Source organism: Maylandia zebra, linkage group LG4, assembly GCF_041146795.1.
Source record: "Maylandia zebra isolate NMK-2024a linkage group LG4, Mzebra_GT3a, whole genome shotgun sequence".
NCBI lineage: Eukaryota > Metazoa > Chordata > Actinopteri > Cichliformes > Cichlidae > Maylandia > Maylandia zebra.
Window position 1 is genome coordinate 20,608,396 of NC_135170.1, and position 20,496 is coordinate 20,628,891.

Consider the following 20,496-nt stretch of genomic DNA (forward strand, 5'->3'; position numbering starts at 1 on the left):
GCTTGCTGTTCACGAGTTCACGTGTGCATGCAGACATTTGTGTCTAGAGTCATGTCTGCGAATGCCGATGAGTCATCCCCAAACCCCAGAGACAAGACGACATCTCGCACACGCATGAACTCCAATTACATCAAATGTAGACCTCAGATTAGCTGGATTCCTACGTGGAATCAAAGTCATCTCCAAGATCAACCTAAACAAGACTCACATTTAGATGATATGGAGGCATTTCAGCCTTAAAATGTTGCTGGATATGAAATTGGTTAAACAGGGAATTTGGTGACAGACTAGTTAGGCAGAGCAGTCCAAGATGGGAAGAGCAGTTCCTGATCAGTCTGATACGTTTTCACAAGAACACTTAGATGACATCTAACAGTTTTTCTTTATTTAAATGATCTGTATTTCCATTTTTTTGACATAAAATGCCACAAAATTTCTGGATCTACATCTGGATCTGAACCAACCGTCAAATTTAATCACGTAAGTTTTGGTCAAACCAGATCCCTGGTAAAATTTCCATGCAAATTGTACTGTAATTTTTAAGTGATTCAATTTTAGGTTGTTTTTGTAAAAATACACAAGAAAAATTAACTATTCATTCATTTTCTTCTAATTATCATTGAACTTCATTGAACTTCTTCAATAGTAGCAGAGGCAAGCGTAACCTCGTATGTCTACATTTGGCTGCTTTCGAACACTTACATGTAGCACACGGTGAACGCTGCATTCATACATGTGTAAAACATGAATTTCAATAGGGTGGCGTTACACTTGCGGGAAATGATGACTCCAACATGTGCAACGACTTCTCAGTAGGTGCCACTGTGCCACAATTCGTCCTACAGCACATGTAATACTAGATTTTTCTACAGTGAATACTCCAGTTTCAATAAAGACCAAAAAAATGCCATAACACATGAAAGAACCACATCTGTAAAAAAAAACCCACAAATCTGCCTCTGTTGGCTGTGTTATCTCTGGCTCCCCCTCCTGGCTGAAACTTAAATTTGGGTTTGACGTGAACATAAACTCTACACTGTCAATTAGGAGCTTTCGCCTTGTTTCCTCTAAATCGGCCCTTCAAGTTAGTCTCAAACAGGCCTCAACCACTATCTATCCATCAGTCTGCCCGTCTGTCTATAAGTGTCAGTTGCAGGTCTCCGCCCCCTTCTATGTCTCCTCCAATAATCTATGTGACTGGCTGCGGGTGAACCCCTGTGACCTCCAGCTGTGTGTCATGACAGTGGGCCACAGACAAATGTCAGAGCAGATATTGGCTTCTTCCATCTTCTAAGCGTCTCCTTTGGGAAGGAACCCACCCACACTGTCTGGGCAGACACTGCGCAGGAGAGGAGGAGAGAGGCAGAGAAGCTGTCACTCAGACTGACCACCTGTCCAGTGTGTTGAACCTGAGGTGATCGAGTTAAAGGGCAGAGCATCCACAGAGAGAGGGGGAGGGCACGCACAGGAAATCTGAAGAGGCCAAGTGATAGTTTGAGGCATCCGAACGCTCTGCGTCGTACTGAAGTGTGTGTAATTAGGGAGGGGATTGCGGCGTACTGATTGGGAGCAGCAGCCGAGTGGTTTTGCTGTGTTATTTTGGAGCATGCTGTGTTAAGCAGGGTGTTAAAGGCAGATGTGTTAGACATGAGTGTGTGTGTGTGTGTGTGTGTGTGTGTGTGTGTGTGTGTGTGTGTGTGTGTGTGTGTGTGTGTGTGTAGTGCAGTGAAGAGAGGAAGGGGGTGCAGGGAGCATGGCATGTTTGGGTTATTTTCAAATGCGTTGTCAGGTTGTCGAGGAGCATGTGAGCCGAGCTTTGGCGTGCGTGGTGCTAGGTTGCGTTGTGATGATTCCGGTGGTGGTGGTGAAGTGTGACTTTTTGTGAATATCTGTGATGAGATGCGTGTATATGTTTGTCTGCGTGTGTGTGTGTGTGTGTGTGTGTGTGTGTGCGTTTCCTCCCAGGCCGCTCCACCTCCCGAGCAAACTGCCTCTGCATGCATAATTAACTGAGATGACTGGGGAGGTAAACACACAGGGAGACGTCCCATCCCTCCACTCTTTATGCCGCCATTTTTTTTGTATGCGTGTGTGTGTGTGCCTGTGTGTGTTTGTTTGTGTCAGACAGACAGAGTGCAAGGAAAAGATTTGAAGCAGAAGTGCTTCAGAGTCACAGTTGATGGAACGAGAGAGAGAGAGCTGTCTGTATCTCCCTTTGTGTGTTTGTGTGTGTGTGTAAGTGTGTATGTGTGTGCGTGCGTGCAATAGAGAAAGGAGATAAATCCCATCTCAAGCTGCCTCTGAAGATGATGCGATGAAAGCGAGGGAGAGAGAGGATAAAAAACGAATGAAGGCTGTAACCAGTCACAGCTCTGCACATTATGAACCATCCAGCGGAAAAATCCGATTCAGCCATCTCTCCCTCCCTCTCGCTCTTTCCCTTCTGTCTTTCCATCCTGAATGTGTTTTATTTGGAGACCGACGCATTCTAATACTCGCGATGGGACACTCCTGCTGTGTACGTCCTTTTAATGCATATGGAAAGTCATACACAAGGTGACTTCATGGTTTACAAATCTACAGTAACACACCAAAAAAAAAGAGAAGGCCTTGAGGGAAGCTTTCTCGATAAGAAGTGGAGAAGTGCTCCGCGGTAATCAATCACTTGTAGCAGCTCATGTTTGTGTGTGAAGCTGAAGCATTTGGCTAATTATGGACCTGCATAGTAAGTTTCCACACATCTACAATTTTGCATGCATTGGACCCCGGTGTGTATGTGCATCTATGTGTGTGTGTGTGTGTGTGTGTGTGTGTGTGTGTGTGTGTGTGTGTGTGTGTGTGTGTGATGTTTGCTGGAGCTCATATTTCCCAGGAGCCCAGGTTGTAAAGCCCACTCAGTCAATCATCGCTCCTCCTCTGTCCTCTGCATCCTCATCTTCCTCATCCTCAAACTTATCATTCTATCACTCTTTTCCTGCTTTTGCATCCCCCACACTCAATTCCCCCTCCCACACCCCGATTTTGCTCGGTCTCGTTGTCTTTCCCCTCTTGCTGCCATTCTCCTCTCTATTCAATGCGCGTGAGAGAAAAACAAAGAGAGAGAAAGAGAGAAAAGGAGAAGAAAGAAGGGAGAGATGATGGAATAATGGAGGAGATGAGCACCTTCCCAGCACAGATAACATTGTGTTGAGAAACGCAAGAAGACAGTCTATTTAATAAGAAGGAAGGACAGCGGGCAGTACGTGTGTTTGCTTCACCTTCATCCTCCTTTCTCTGCGCTCAAGCACCAGCAAAATCAATGTTAGCACTACCTCACTAAACAGACGCAGGTGGACTGATAGACAGCTAAACCAGGAAGATTTGGTGATCTCAGCATGCATCCTTCATTCGCTCTCCTCTCTGACCCCTACCGAGGCTGTGGCATAGCGCAACCATAAATGCAGCAGTCGGCCAACTCCACAGTGCCAGGGTTCTCTGTGGAAGATGGCTATGAAAGGAGGAGGCGCAGCACAGAGGTGGAGGAGAGACGTGCCTGGAATGTAGACACTGGCATATGCACGAGTGCATTTGGGTACAAGAGAAAAGACTGATGGAGGTGAAGTAAATTGATTGGGGAAGGCATTCCTTTGGTTTATTTGCTTCTTAGTGTGAGAGAGAGACATACACATACACACATTTGGTTAAAAGTCCAATTAATCCTTATTGAGAGTGGACTGTTGAGGAGACGAATAGAGACAGACAGACTCAAATGCAGTGTGTTTGAGGCCATCTTATTCACTGTGCTTGGTAGGCTTGGTCCTTGTCCTCTACAAGCATGTTATATAGGTCATTGTGTAAACAAGTGTCCTACTCACACACAAACACACATACACACCACCTCAACGGGAATCTGTATCTGTGTGCATTTGTGTTTGTGTATAATTAAGCAGTACCAACATCTGTACACCTACACTGTACAGCACAAACCTACGCCAATAAAATCACTCACAAACGTGCAAGAATGTACGCAACATTCGCACACAGCTTTCTCCTATCACACACGCACACACTCCGTGTTTCTGTGATGAATAATGCTACTGTGCATCTGGTGGGATGCACCACTGTCCCCGGGGTGGGTAGAATGCAGGGATATTGTGCTGAAGCTCCCCAACAAACACACATATACACTCAAACACATACACACACATTCACAGAGGCTCAGTGTTCTGTCTCCAGGTGACACTTTTCCTTTTTTAGATCAAGAGCAAGAACACTTTCCACCCCTCCTTCCTCTTTTATATGAATGTAGGAAAGCACCTCCCCTCCTCAAAAAAAACAAAACCACAAAACAATCACCCTCCTGCACCTCTCCATCACATGCACACATACACACATTACAGGCAAACATCCCCTCATTCGCTCAGATATACCATACATAAACACTATAAAACCCCTTCTGGTGTACTGAGAGCATGCACACCAACACAGAGTGTAGCACTTCCTGCTTCCCCTTGGAGAAAATTGGAGTTTGCATCTGTGCGAGAGAAAGCAGGGAGAGGAGAGGCAGGGAGAAAAAGAGGGCTTGGATGTACCTTTCATGAAATGCTGCATCAAAAACAAGCCAGAAAATATTGCTTCACAATGCTTGTTTATGTAAGAAACTGTAGTTTCTGGAAGAGCTTGAGGAAAATAAGGAGAACAAGAAGTTTGTGGGTCGTGTTTTGAGACCTGAAACGGTTACAAATAATCTCCTAAAAACGTTAAACACACATCATTGTTATTATCCCGCCTACCTGCAGTCTGTGAACATGTGCCTGGCTTCGCTTATGCACGCCTGCATCTTCACCCACACCCGTACAAACATTATTTATTTATATGATAAATAAATAGCTGATTTCAAAAGTTCAGTGCGACACCTTTCATCGTGAAAAGACTGAAAAAAAGATCCAGGAGACACACAGATATATGCACATTTCTTCACGTATGAACAACAGTTAGCAGCTGGTAGTATTCTAAGAAATCTACAACACAGTTATTGTTGTGTAATCATCAGTGATGGGAATAACGGCATTACAAATAACGGCGTTTCTTTTTTCAGTAATGAGTAATCTAACTAATTACTATTCCTATCGTTACAACGCCGTTACCGTTACTAACAAGAAAATGCGGTCCATTACTATTTTTCAACAAACAGACAGCTGAAGCTGTGTTCAGCTTACCGCACCTTATATATATATATATATATATATATATATATATATATATATATATATGCACGGAAGTAGCTGTACAGCTTTAAGCAGCTGCGCGCGCTCCCGCGGACCAATCACTTTCTGGTAGACAAATCACTTTTGGCCCCACTTTTGGCTAGGGGGGAAACAATCGCATGAGTGCTGCTGTTTGACTGAGGACGAATATAGTAGTCGTGGTAAGCCAATAACATGACCACTTCAAGATGACAAAGCAACAAGGTGATATATATCAGTTTTTAAATTGTGTTGATAGGCCACGTAAAACCAGAGTCATGATAAACAATATACGCGCGTTTTTTCCTCAATATTGTCATCATGTTTGCTGTCTAAGGACAGCGCTAGCAAGCACTCTCTGCTTATGACCAAAAAATAAAACAAAACAAAACAAAAAAACGCCCGTTCTGTTAAGTGACGGCTGTGTGCAGACAGGAATAGGACCCAAGGTGCAGACTCCAGAGACAAACTTAAACCGAAACAGCTTTAATGCTGAACTCAAATATAACATAACTGGAAAAAATCTAAATAAACTAACACCGGTGGACTGACAAAACACACAGCAACATAAACAGTAGATCACGATACGGACATAGAGAAACACAGGGCTTAAATACACAGAGGGAGCAATCAGGGAATGGGTAACAGGAGGGAAACACAGCTGGGGCAAATCAGGCCTAACGAGACAAAGGAAGCAAAACCAGACACATTAACATGAGACATGGACTTTCAAAGTAAAACAGGAAACATAACAGAGACTGAAAAAAAGACACAGACTCACATGCAGTCACTACAACAGAGGGAACAGAGACGTGGGACCAGGGCAGACAGGGGAGACAGCAACTAAGGATTACACAGACAGAAAACCAGAACACTAAAACTCTAACCAAACCCCACCCAGAGAACCTTAACTAAGAATAATCCTAAAACCCGTAAAGCAAAGCTAGAATATAATGAAATAACAAAATCAAAGAACCAAAAACACAAAACACTGGGTCAACGACCAAGGGACCCTAACACGTTCGTGTTGGTGGAAAAATGCACCATGTCGACCAATCAAAAAATGATATGGCGACATGACATTTGGTTGTTTAGGGAAGAGGGGGAAGTTTTAGGAGTGACGGCGAGAGAGAGAGAGAGAGAGAGAGAGAGAGCGAGAAAGAACAGAAAAAGAGAGAGAGCAAGTTTTGAGATGTGAGAGATTTGTGACGTTTAGCATGTTTGGAGTGTGTAGTTCATGTGTTGTCTTGTGTAGTTAGTGTGTAGTGTTGTGGATAATTTTGTGTTGTGTGTCAGAACAATGAGGTGACTGTTGTCTCCAGGTAGAAAACAGGAGTGATGCACCTGCTGCTGTCAGACCTGCAGGTATCAGGCTGTGATGTTCTCCTTTATAGTGGACAGAATTTTTTTTTTTTTTTGGAGTGGCACAAATAATTTGTGTGGCATCTTATAAAATGCAGAACAGCTGATTGTTCTGTAAATAGTTTGAAATGGTTATAAAAAAAAAGAGTAAAAGGTAAATGGCTGCAAATAACTTGCTATGTGCAAAACTTGTGCATATGATTTTAAAATTCACAATTTATATTTGCATTTAAGGTTATGAAATATGATTCAATGAACATGTTTGTGGTTGTTTCAGTGAAAATATCACTTTTTTTTATCGGATTTGATGTTTTTGTCTGATTTTAGATCAGTTGTGTTAATACAGTATATCAAAATGAAAACATAACTGTAAATTCAGACACGTGAGGTTGTGCTGAAAAGAATGATACCAAACAAGGCAAAGTAAATAGTTGTTAAAGGTTAAATGTCGAGGTAAAATCAAAAGTGGTTAAAATGGCCAATTATACCCTGGACCCCAGAGGCAAGTAACGCAATAGTTACTTTTCAACTAATTAATTACTTTTAGAATCTGGTAACTCAGTTACTAACTCAGTTACTTTTTTGAAGAAGTAACTAGTAACTATAATTATTTACTTTTTCAAAGTAACTTGCCCAACACTGGTAATCATGTTATGATGATGAAGTGAATATATTAAAGGAGTGAACGGTGCATGTACCTGTGTCTGTGTGTCTGAATGTTTGTGAGCCGGAGTACAAAAACTGTCATCATTAGTTTCTCATAGAAAGGGAGAACTTTCCTTTGACTCCAGGTGAAAGTAAAAATAGATTTAGACACTGAATATCAAAGGAGAAGATGCAGAATAGCTGAATTCCAAGCTCAGCAGCACTAACCCTCATCATTTCTTCTTTTTCTCACTTTTCCCTCTCTCCCTGCCTCCAGAACCCCCAACCCCCCCTTTCCCCTTTCCCGTCTCACCTCACCTCCCCCTCCCTGCTCTGGCTACAGACGGAGAACGTTATGCAGTCCTTCCGTGAGCGCAGCGGTGGTTACCACAGCAACCAACCCTGCTACCAGCAGGAGCCCCATGAATTATCCCGCCTTGAGACCTACCGGCAACACCCACATCATCCCCATCCACAACACCCGCACCCAGGACCCGGTCCACATCCAGGCCCAGGCCCGGGGCACACCAGGTCAGGCTACGAGGCACATTCCTTGGCAAACCCGACAAGCATGCCGACAACTGGAGGACCAGGAATTGGAGGCGGACCTAAGGACTGTTACAGCCAGCAAGCCTACGCTGGTTACCCAGGAAATGGCGGAGGAAATGGGAGTGGAAATGGGGGCTCAGCACCCTCACAAGCAAAGAAATCATTCAGAGGAAGCAAAGTGCCCCCACCGAATCCCAGTCAGCACCTGCAGGGTCCCGGGGGCTACAGTAATCACATGGGCCCAGGAACTTATTCAGCCCAATATATGAGCGAGGGCCACCTCCAGCAGAAGTGGGAGGACCCAGCGCAGTTAGCACAGTATGAGCAGGAAATGGTTGGACGTTTGGAGTCTAGTGGTACTCCTGCACCTAGTTCCTCCCAGTACATGGAGCAGAATATGCTGGGCCACTCCCAGACCCAGTGCCACCAGCCCTCTACCCCTGTCTATACTAGCCCCCACCACCAGCCCCATCCTCCCAACCCTTCCCCTTCACCTCTCATGTATCCCCAGAGTCACCTACACTACCCGCAGCACTCACCCTCTCCATCTACATACATGGAAAAGTGCAGCCCTATGCCCCACTGTTACAAAGGGTACAACTTGCCTCCAGGTTCTCAGTATGGCAGACAAATGAGCAGCCATGGCAATCTGAAGCAGGGGGCCTACAGGTCGAGCCAAAACAGTTACGGATATCAGCAGCCTCCCTCAAGAGGTTACGAGCAGCAGCCCATGACCAACCCCCAGGAACCCCATCCAAAATACCAACACTATAGCCAAGCCCAACAAAACTACTGTCTCTCAGAGTTGCCTGTCAGGTCCCCAGAACAGTATTATCAGACTTGTAGCCCCTCCTCGAGCCACTCCCCAGCCCGATCTGTGGGGCGTTCCCCTTCATACAGTTCCACCCCTTCACCGTTAATGACCAATCCAGAGTCATTCCAGTATAGCCAGCCACCTATGACCCCTGGAGCAGCCTCCTCCTCTTCATCATCTTCAGCTGGCATGCAGGAACAAGCCAGTGCCAACACTATGTTGATGCCCCCACGCTCACACCCCTCACCCAGCATACCGCACAGCTATTCCACAACACCGCAGGTCCCCACAATGAAAGAACGCTTCTCAGAGAAGCTATTGTCAAACCCCAGCTTGTGGAGTCTGAATGCTCTCACCTCTCAGGTGGAGAGCATCTCTAATAATGTACAGCAGCTCCTGCTTTCAGAGGCCCTGGTTGCAAACAAAAAAGGCAGTAAGCGCAGCAGTGGCGGGAGCAACAGCAGTGCTGGAAGTGCAGTATCATCCAAAAAGGGTGAGGAATACAAAAGTCCTCCATATCCAGACAGTGGTGGCAGTGTGGGTGGGGGACCTATACAGGATGCTTACTGTACCCCACAGCATCAACCGCTGCCCATGGAAATCCATGAGGGTGGCTACTCCAGCAGCAGCGATGAACCGCTGGACAGGGGCTACTACTACTTTGGCCAGGGCAGAAGTCCAGCCCAGGCCCATAACAACACACAGCTCAGCGTCGACACAGCCTCTTCATGCTCCATGGCATCTCCCGATGACATGTCTACCAGGTCTGGCGACTCAGGTCTGCACAACCTCACCCCTGACCCTGCTAGATGTCAATCAGGGCAGGGAGGAGATGGCATGAGCACTCCAGTGAAGAGCATTAGTGACGAGAGATCTCCAACAAGCATTACAATCCCCAGTCCCATGAAGCAAGAACAAGATTCTCCCTCTGATATGCAGCACATCAATGAGCCTGTCAAAGAGAATTTCGAAGAATCGGCCTGGACAGAGAAATCTTCTGATAAAGAAGAATTGACAACAGAGAAGACGCCTGACCACAAGAGTGAGAGAGATGTGGACACGACAAAATGTGGAAAGAAGCTAGAAAAATGGTCAGATGAAGAGAAATGTCCAGATGTTTACAGCAAAATAAACAAAGAGGGGACAGGAAAAGCCTACTGCTATGAGGAGACAGTGTACCAGACTAAATATGAACCTAATGCAGGAGACTCGGTTGAACAGTCACCGGCAGCTCTGTCTGATTCCAGCCACAAAGATCATTTTGGCCAGGAGATGAAATCAGAGACATACAAATCTGAGTCTCCAACTGCATCTGAGAGCTCAGTGAAAACATTGCCATTCATTTCCAGGGGTGACCTTGAGCAGGATCAATACTCCACAGGGAAGGAGGACAGCTCAGAAAACACGTCTCCAACTCCTCAAGTTGAGGCCTTGGAAGACCGTGTCTCAGACAAGAGAGACACAAGAGACCTGGACAATGAAGGAGAGGGTGAAGAGGAAGAGAGAGAAAAGGAGAAAACCAATGCAGAGGAACAAAAAGAAACAGAGAAACAAGAGAAATGTTCCCTTTCACCACCTCTGTCTGTAGAGGTGAGGGAGGAACTGGGGAAGGGTGGGGAATTGACCGAGTCATTGAAAGAGGAGCACATGAATAAAAGAGATGAATTAGAAAAGATGTCTGGGGATATTGGCAGCAAGACAGAAAGCCAGACTGCTGAGCTCCATTCTGACAAGGAGTTTGCAGGGGGACCTGCCCATCCAAACTCAGCAGCAGTAACGGCCGCAGCAGATGCCTCTGAAATGGAGTCAGCAATTGGTGACACTGCCCCTCAGCCTCAGTCTGCTATGCCAGTCTTCTCTGCTCTCAATGACAAGTCAACACCTCCATCTCAGGCCAGGGATCATATTGATCACAGTGATGCTAAAGTGCTGGAGCCAGACTCTCCTCAGCTACCAGGGAAGTCAATACTTCCCTCAGCCCCCTCCTGGGCAGACACTCCACCTTCCCCGAAAAAAGGTGACGAGGACATGGAACCAGGCATCAGCTGTTCCAGCGCTGTAACCCCTTTGGCCAAACCAGAACCTGTGGCTCCATCTGCTCAGCCGAGGGCATTTGGACGTAAGCATGCCAGGGGCAGAAGAAGAATCATGCATTCAGGTGTGGGAATCAGGCAACAGCTAAGCTTGGAGAGGGAGGGGGAAAAGGAAGAGGAAGGAGGCCACTCACACACACAGAAAACAAGCATGCCTCCAAGCAAAACCGAGCTATTCTCAGATCAAATGGATCTAGCCCATCAGGAATCTATTGTGAGTCAGACTCCCAAAATGCTAAGTGATGGTTTTCGTTCACGAATGTGCACACGCTCATTCAACGCACAAGATTTGCCACCTAAAGCCGAACCTCATGTAAAAAGAAAACCAGGCCCAAAGCCAGGTTCAAAGCCTGGGCCAAAACCAGGGCCAAAACCTGGTGTAAAGCCAGGGTCAAAACCAGGTGCAAAACAAGGGCCTAAACTAGCCCAAAAACCTGGCCCAAAACCAGGGCTAAAACCAGGACCAAAACAGGGACCAAAACCTCTGCCAAATGAACCAGAACTGCCACCGAAAATTGAGACTCCTATAAAACGAAAACCAGGACCCAAACCAGGTTCAAAGCCTGGACCAAAACCTGGGTCAAAACCTGGATTAAAACCAGGACCAAAACCTGGTCCAAAACCAGCTCTCAAGCCAGGTGCAAAACCAGGACCTAAGCCTGGACCCAAGTCTCCAGGCATTTTGTCCCACACTGACACTGCACCCATCAAGGCCCCAGTGGGCCGGCCCAAAGGTTCACTTGCTAAACCTAAATTGTTGCAGCAGGAAGAAACCACTCAGCCTTTCGTGGGGCCGCAAAGCAGGAGTAGGAAGAGCCTGAAATCTACAATATCACAAGTAAACCAGGGAGCAACACAAGAGGAGCAACAAGCACACCATGAGCTAAAGACGCCAGAGAACGAGAGCAAAAATATGGTTTTGAGATCCAGGAAGCCCTCCCAGGAAAAACTGTCAAAAGAAAAAGAAAAAAATATGGGTGAAGATATTCTCACAGAGACAGTCACAGAATTTAAAGCCAGCAATGTTTCTCTTAAAGAAGAAGAGCTCATAACTGTGGAGCAAATGCTCTCCCCCATTCAGACTGCAGTCACAAATAATGAAGTTACAGGAGACCCACCCACACCACACATGCCACCTGAGCAATCTGAGGAAAAGATCCCTCTTCCACTAAAACGGAAACCTACTTCAGAACTTTCTACACCATTAAAAAGAAAGAGGGGTCCAAAACCCAAACCAAAAACGTTACCGCCTCAGCCCGCCCTGGTGGAACAGGCCGTCCAAACACCTAAAGAGAAGGTCACACGTGGCCCACGAAGAAAGCGAGGGCCGCCTAAGAAAGAACCTGTGGTCACTCCCATAACCAAAGACATTCTGGCCAACACCAGTGGACCTGACATCACTAGTGACCCGCCTGTGGTGCCTCCTCAGTGCCCCACTAAAACAAAAGTTCTCCCACCACGCAAAGGCAGAGGACAGAAATATGAGGCCATGGTGCAGAAGATTACATCTCCTAGCTCAAAGAAACACCTCCCAATCCCCCAGCTAGACAGCAGTCTGACTGATGACATGACAACCAAGGCTTTGCCTGAGCGTATCTTAAAGGAAGGTGAGACGTCTATTGTGACGAACAGCACTGAGGTGATAGAGTCTCAACAAGATGGAGAGAAGCAACTTGAGGTGGGAGAGAGGAAAGTGGAGGTGACACAAGACAGAGAAAAGCAAGACATGAGTCCAGAGGCACCAACACTAGAGGGGGTGAGACAAGGGCTGGAAGAAGAGGTTGTAAATAAAAATGAAGCAACACAGGAAGATATTAAACCAGGGACAGAGCAGGATGTTCTAGCTGATAATGTCTGGAGTTCAGAGGCCGCAGTAGAAGACAGCGCTCCAGGTGAGTGGATACCGGAGGCCTCAGAAGGCGTATCTACAGCTGCCGCCAAGTCTGTGAGGACTAAAAGGAAGCGATGGGCCATGGTGGAGAGTACAGATGCCTCAGTGGTAGCCTTGGAAGCAGGGAGTCTAATAGTTACAACACCAAGACTAGCAAAGCAAAGGGCCATCAAAAACAACCATGAGATGCACCTGAAACAAAGGAGGAAGAAAAGAAAAGGCCAGTCCTCTTCAGAGGAAACAGATTTAGTTGAGGAGGCTAACACTGAAACAGACGAGCAACAGGAGAGTGTGGAGGACAAGGTCAACCCCACAGAGCCCACAGTACCTCTGCCAATCAGCACAGATGACATCATAGAAACTCCCCAGGTTACCAGTACAGACCTCATCCATAAACCTCGAAGAGGCAGAAAACCATCAGCAAGCCCAGCTAAAAGGAAAAGAAGCAAAGCCTCAACAGAGCCGATTCCTGGCAAGCCAATTAAGATCCACAAAAAGCCCGGGCCAAAACCCGGGATGAAAGATGCCATCGAGGTAATTGAGGCAGTAGTGAGGGCAGCAGGATGTGAACAGGAGGAAAAAGAGGAGAAAGAAAGACAAGAAAGGGAAAGAAGGGAAAAAGGAATCACAGAAAACAAGGAGACGTGTGTTATCGGTCCTGTAGTGACAGTATCAGAAAAACAGACCGAGACCATTTCTGTGAAGAGGATCAGGCGTAGATGGATCCATCAAAGGTCTAAACTGTCTTTCTATCCTTATGTACGGATTAACAACTCAAGAGACTTTTCTTCCTGGTGTGCCATAGTCAACAAGGCGGAGGATGCGGTCGTATTTCAGAGACGCAGAAAAAAGGGCATCCTCAGAATGAGGAATCCTTTCACAGTTGCAAAGGTAGTGCCACACACTGCTGCCATGCTGCAGGGACCCACAATAAATAAAGATCTCGTTGGGAGGTGTCTGACATGTTGCCTGTGTGGGAAACCGGCAAACTACAAAGACTTAGGTGATTTATGTGGACCTTACTACACAGAGGACGGGGTTCCACGGAAAATCTTGACGATTACACACACAGAAGCCTTCAGGGAAGAGTTGGACAAGACCAACGACGACAACAGCGGCAGCAGCGAAGAACCGGGCAACTCCTCAAAGAGTGAGACTGAGGGCACCCCAGAAACGGAAGGAAATACAGAAGCAACCGCTCAAGAGGGAAGTGTTAGCAGTAACAGCAGCAGGCATCACTGGCGTTTTCGACGGGCAGAAAGAATGGAAAGACCGGGTCGGGAAGGTGGCCTACGAAGGTTAACTCTCCGAGAGAGGTTCAAGAGGATGAAGCAGCTACAGGCCGTCAACACAGGAGCCCCCACGGGCCAAGAGGGCAATGAAAGCTTGTTCCAAAGGCTACAAATGGAGGCAGAGGCTAAGGAGCACTGGGCCCATGAAAACTGTGCCATCTGGACCAAGGGGATAATTATGGTAGCTGGAAGGCTATACGGACTGAAGGAGGCAGCCAACACCTCAGCCCAAACGGTACGACAGCAGTTATCATCAGTGAATCTTAGACCAATCTGACATGTGTTTGGATGCTAAGAAATATCTTTCAGAATTACTGAAAACTTTTAACATTTTCCCCTCTTTTCTCTCCCTTTCTGAATGTGCCTCTGTTGGTCAAACTGTTTGTTTCTTTACTGGTCTTGATCCATATGTCCATCTGTCTTACTAACCCCAGAGCTGCTACAAGTGCCAGATTGTGGGGGCGTCCCTCAGCTGCTGTTGGAGAGGCTGCTCTCATAAATACCACTATGTCTGCGCCAAAGAGATAGGTAAGAGACCACAGCGAGAGAGGGAGGGAGCAACAGGGGGATAAAAAGACAAGAAAAAGCTAAGAAGAGAAGGGAGAAATGAGGAGGGAAATTGGGAATGTGAATGATGAGAGGCCAATTGGGAGGGAACAATTGCAGAAAAATAGGTGGGAAAAATGAAAAGAGAGTGCAGGGGAAGTGGTTGTGGTTAAATGAGAGTGAGAGGGGGGGAAATGCATCAAGGAGTAGCATTATTGAGTGCGAGAAGAGATGTCTGAGAGTGTTAGGGCAGAGCAGAAGAGGAAAAGAGAGAGGGAATGAAGAAGGGAGCTTTGAATACAGGGAATGATGAGAGGAAAGTGGAACCCTGGAGTGTGCAAAAAGGAGAAAGCGAAGAGATAGAGGGAGGAGGCTGAGCTTGCATGTATGTGTGTGTGTATTATTGACCACAGCCCCTGTGGCTCCATCCATCCACGCTGCTGCTGTCTGGAGGCTGAGCGTGCATGTGTGTGTCTGCATGTTCGTGCCTTCCTTTCCAAATGCTTGCCAGAACACTGCCATGCACACCTTATAACAACTTGGCCAACGTGCATTTCCATCAGCGCTCGTGTGTGGTTGCTGTTAATACAAGAGAGTGTCCGTGTGCCAGCATATGTGTAACATGGTTTCCCCCTTATATTATCTCATGCCAAGGAAGTACAGTGCGAGGATTAAACGGTCTGCCACGTCTGCCGAGCCAGCACAGGGAGCAGAGCGAGGCCCTTTTTTAATCCCGCTGAGTGCACCAGCCATATCTGACTGCCTGCCTGCCTGTCTGCATTGCAACGTATCCACTCAGTCTTCCTCTTTCCTCTGATGCTCTCCCTCGCTTGCATCGCTCTTTTATTTAGCTCAGTTTTTTTTCCATTCATTTGTGCTTTTTGAGGAGAGCTGTGGGTTTGTTTTGTTGTTGTTGTTGTTGTTGTCAGGATTAGCCTCCTGGTATGTTTTTTATTCAAAGTAAAATGTGAATCTGAGATTTCACACCTCATTCTGTTGTTCTTTGCTTTTTCTCTTTCTGCACAGGCTGCACATTCCACGAGGATGACTTCTCCATCAAATGTCCTAAACACGAGGTAAGGAAAAAAAACCCACTAAACTAGTGAAAGCATGCTTTATTACTTCGTCCTGCTTTAACAGTTAGTTTAACAGTTCCCCAGCATTTCACAGGCAACATCAGATATCAGTGTTTACACATATGCCTAAGCACACAAGTTCAGTTTTTCTTTCTCCTCACCTGGCCTCCCTTTCCATTCCGATCCTAACACCAACGCCGCCAGCAACACCCCCCCACCATCCCCTGCCCCTCTCTTTATCCACCTCCTCAGCACAGGGATAAAAAAAATTGAATTCACACATTTCTATAACAAACAGCAGCACCTTGGCTGAACAGATGATATGGTGCTGAACAGGAAACACAACCGTCAGTTCCTGTAAAGCAGAGAAAAACAAAGAAAAAACACAGCTGATGTTCATTGTAGACTGGCATAAAGTACCTTTTTCTCTTTGCCACATGAAGACTCTTCCTACCGATTCAACGTGTACCCAGTGTACCTCGGCGAGTTAAAATCACCATATCAACGAGCGCCCTTCATTTTATTACCATCGCCTGCTACTGTGACTTCAAACTGCTGCATTTGCAGGGTCACTGTTCTCCGAGTTCATTCGAATGGTCTCCTCCACGTCCAGTTCTTCCTTGTAGGGCAGACGCCATCTGGTGGCGATGCGTTTGCATGGCAAAAGGAGGAAGGTCAAATGAGGGAGGGAGTGTGGAGGGGGAGGGGGTGCTAGAGATGCTGACATTCAGCAGGGAGCAGCGGTGCATTGAGGCAGCAGTGGCAGTAGCCTCCCATCCTCCCTCCCCGCTCTGCATCTCTCCCTCCCTCCCTCCTTTCCTCTTTTCCTCTTCCTTTCCTGTTCTCCTCTGTGCAGACTGACAGGGATGAAAAGCTGGCTGCTGATCAAAACACCCCACCCACCATCACTGCCTGCTATCTTCCCCACATGCTCTCTCCACCGTTTCCCTCTCTCTTGCTCTCCTTTCTCTCATTATTTCTCTCCCTTCCTCCTTTTTTCCCCCCTCCGCTCCCCTTATTTTGCTTCGCTGCTACCCTGCTGTTCCAGCTCTCTCCCCCCCCCTCCAGTCTCTCACTCTGTTCACCTCTCATCTCCTGCGAGCTCCCTTTTCCGTTTTCAGCCGTCCTCCCTTCATCTTTCCTCATCCCATTCTCCCTCGTTCTTTGTCATCTTCTCCACTCCTCTCTTCACCTCAACTCCCACGTCTAAGCAGCAGAAATAGCGTGTGAGAAACGGAGAGAAAAGGAGAGCGAGTCAGAGAGGGATAGATTGTTGTTAGCAGGCTGAGGCAGAGCTGTCATCAGCTGAGGGATCTGAAGGTCTGCATGTGTGTGTGGGGGGGGGGGGTCTGTGCCGTGCCAATTTACGCCGAGCGGCTTAATCAAAGGGAAGAGCAGAGACACACGTACGCACACATACAGACACAAGCACACAACCACCCCACCCATGGGTCCCCCTAAGAAATTCTCCCTTTCGCCTGCGTTCACTTGCTTTCAGGGCTGAGGGGGAAAAAATGCACACAAACACACTGCCTGCAGCTGTGGATTGTCCAGTGCTAACGGACACACACTGTGAGAGTCCACGCAGGTTCATTAACAGGTTGCCTGGAAGCTCGCACACATATACACATAGCGAACGCAAGACAGACAGACAGGCAGAGAGAAAAACAGAGCGTTTTGTGCTGCAACTGAGTGGGAACAAAAGACGAATGGGGGCAGTTACATCAGAGAGTGGCAGGCTGAAAGAGACGGAGATAGAAGGAGAAAAAGAGGGCAACAAGAGAGACGAGCAGCAAAGGGAGCGACACTCTGTGATAGAGAGGTGGGGAGAAAACAAGCGGGACTGAAGGTGTGAAGGAAAATGAGTTGTACCAGAGAGGAAAAAGCAAAAAAAGGAGTGAGAGGTAGGCTTTAAGGAGGGAGGAGAAGGGGGGAAGTAGAAGGATTGAAAGTAGAAAGATAAAACAGAGAGAGCAATGCTGCTGGTCTGAATCCAGGGCATAAGGATGGGCAGCTGGCAGTTCAGAGAGAGAGAAAGAGAGAGAGAGACAGTGGAAGAGATATCAGGGGATGCAGAAGAGTAGAAGGGGGAAAGAAAGTGCTCAACCACCACACCAGCACAATTTAGAGGTGTTCCTGCTGCGTCTTTCATAGGCGAGCTGGTTCACTGGTCAGCTGCATCCATCTCCCCACTCCAGCACACCAGAGCCAGCTTGCTTTAATGCCTTCACTCTGCAAATCTGCACAGAATCCCTTTCAGCATTGTATTATACCAACATCTGCACAGAAGACGCCTACGCTTGCAGTTTACCTGTCTGCACATTTACTGCAGCTTTTAAGAATTTAGGTGCTTAAATTCGAGCACAAAAAAGCCTCACAAGTCACAGGAAATGATGAGAAAAGAGCTCAAGAGTTCTGGGCGAGGAAGGAAAACTTCTGGCACACCTCACACATTTGTATCCCAATTGTGTTTTTGACTTTGTGTTTACATCTGTGCACTTCCTTCACAGGACCTGTAAGATATTCCTGTGTATCACTTTCATCGCCAACACCATCACCTCTCCGCCAGACAACACCAATCCAGCGAGGCAAAATCCACTCCCTATTCCTAAAGACACGGTGACGACTGATGACGAACAGGCACGCCAGCCAGCGCGGCTGGGCGAGGGTTAAAAGGCAGCGCTGAAGTGGAGCTAGGAGCAATACAAACAGTGGAAAAACAGCTCTGCAGAGAACAGCTGCTCCTTGAAGCCGCCCTAGAAATGTGCTTTCTCAACTGAGCCCCTGACTGCAAGGCAGAAGGCAGTGACACTGTTTAACAGGAGGGTAGGCTGCGCTTTAGAGACTGCGCGCCTAAGGCCAGTGCACATGGGGACCCGTTTGAAATGCAGAGCGAGGAACGCATGTGTGTGTTCTGCCTTCGGATGGGTTGCTATCATATTCAGACACTCGACGGACACTGATTGGACAGGTACATCCCTCTGGCCACCTTGTCTGTGGGCCAAGAGGTGCATATGTGCGTGTGTATGTGTGTGTGTGAGAGTGCGCGCATGTGTTTGTATGTGATAACCATAGAATTGTCATTCTCCAAGCACACCATCAGTGTGTTTGTGCATATGTGTCTGTGGGAGTATGAAGAATTGCTTCTCTAACTCAAGATGTCACGCGTCAAAAAAAAAAAAAAAAGAAAAAAACAGCAGCCAACCACTGGATGTATCTCAATGTGCGCGTTTGTGTTTAAAACAAGAGACAAAATAAAACAGGTGAGGATGAGGAAACCGTACAAGATGATGGTGATGATGATGATGATGATGATGATGTGCTTCACAGGCTCGAAATATTCTGATACTGAAGAGTTGAGGAAAAAAAATGGACGCAGTATTTTAATATACGGCTCTTATCTCGGGAGCTGTATTTTGATGTGCATTATGGCTAAACATCATTGCGTCACCCTTGGTATATGTCCGGCTTCGTGCTATTCAGAAATTAAAATATATATATATAAATATATGAAAATGAGAAAAAAAATATGAACTCTGTTTAAGAGTTTACTTCAACTGTGCGCACAGTCAGTATGTACAGCAGACACCACCATCATCACTCGACAAGCTGCAGACGAGGGCTCAGAGGACCCACCGGGAGTCAGTCCATCCACTTCATATCTATGTACAGTTCAAGAAGTATTACCTGTTAACAACATTTCGAGATTATTTCGCACACCACAGCCGCGAGGAAAGACGTGCATTCAATCCTGATGTCATGAAACACACACACACCCATCTGTTTGTGTATCGAAAAATGTAGCCTCTTTTCACTCCGCCATGCTATATAACAATGCCCCGTGCGGGGCGTCAGTTAAAGTACCGGTCATTTTCAAAAGGAGACATATTTAAGTATTAGGGCATAAAAGAAAGTGCAAAAATGCCACACCAAACTTTCTCTTTTATGAAGCTCATTATTTAATGGTGTATATAGGTATTTGATGCTGTTTAAATGTAAAATGTGATGTACTAATATAATTGTGTATAGTATTTCCTAGAGATGTTTATTTTCTATAAAATGGAATATGTTATTGCTTATAAAATGTTATTAAAAGAATCCATTGATGAAAAAAAAACAAAACCTTTTTTGGGAATGTCACTGGTCTTAAGTGGGAGCATGCCGTTTATTGATTTTCATGTCTATTTGTTTGGACTTGATGACACAGCATCACTCTGTTTGAAATGTTTTTTGTAACGCCAATGTTAAATATACCAGCACCTTTCAATGCTGCTATGACCAATGCCTGCTCTTTTTGTCTTCACTCAACACGCACTGACAGTAAGACATGTAAATTGTGGTTCTGTGCAGAGTGGCCACTCAAGGGCACAAATTAGAAAGAGGAATAATGACAATGCTTAAAAAGCCATATTTTAATACAGTTAATCCTTAACATGATAAGAAATCATACAGAAACATTCTGCTATTTATTATAATTAACAGGACCCATAATGCTCATCTTCAGCTCCATACGTTTGTTCTTGGACTCTGCTAGAGTAGCTTTGCATCAGTCACATTTCAAAACATCATCTCAACCTCTCACTGAAACAATAATTAAGTCAACTTTGTTCTGATTGGCTGCCTCTCACAAACAGAAGGTTTAAACACCAGAAAAGGTCTTCTTGACGCTGCGGGTCAGAGGAGTTATAGGATGGCAACACTAACTCAAATCACTCCTTCTTACAACTAAGTTATGCAGAAGAGCGTCTCTGACTGCACAACACGTCAAAACTTGAAGGAGATGGGCTACAGCAGCAGAAGACCACACTGGCTGCCACTCCTGTCAGCTAAGAACAGGAAACTGAGGCTACAGTTCTCACGGGTCACCTAAATTGGACGACAGATGCCTGGTCTGATGGATCTCAATTTCTGTCATGACATTTGGTTGGTAGGCAAAAACAGCATGAATTCACTCTACCTTATAATTATGATTAGGTGATGGTGTAATTGTGTGGGGGAGATTT

At 46.3% G+C, this 20,496-nt stretch overlaps 1 protein-coding gene across 1 annotated transcript in view; it reads left to right on the plus strand.

The window, feature by feature from the left end:
• rai1 (retinoic acid induced 1) overlaps positions 1-19,775 on the plus strand; it is a 57,541-nt gene extending 37,766 nt beyond the window's left edge. The window contains exons 2-5 of the mRNA XM_004558371.5: positions 7,510-14,106; positions 14,306-14,399; positions 15,444-15,493; positions 18,004-19,775. Coding sequence (XP_004558428.2) covers positions 7,588-14,106; positions 14,306-14,399; positions 15,444-15,493; positions 18,004-18,012 — 6,672 coding nt within the window. The 5' untranslated portion in view covers positions 7,510-7,587 and the 3' untranslated portion in view covers positions 18,013-19,775. The remainder of the gene's footprint in view (positions 1-7,509; positions 14,107-14,305; positions 14,400-15,443; positions 15,494-18,003) is intronic.
• Positions 19,776-20,496: the final 721 nt, after the last annotated feature.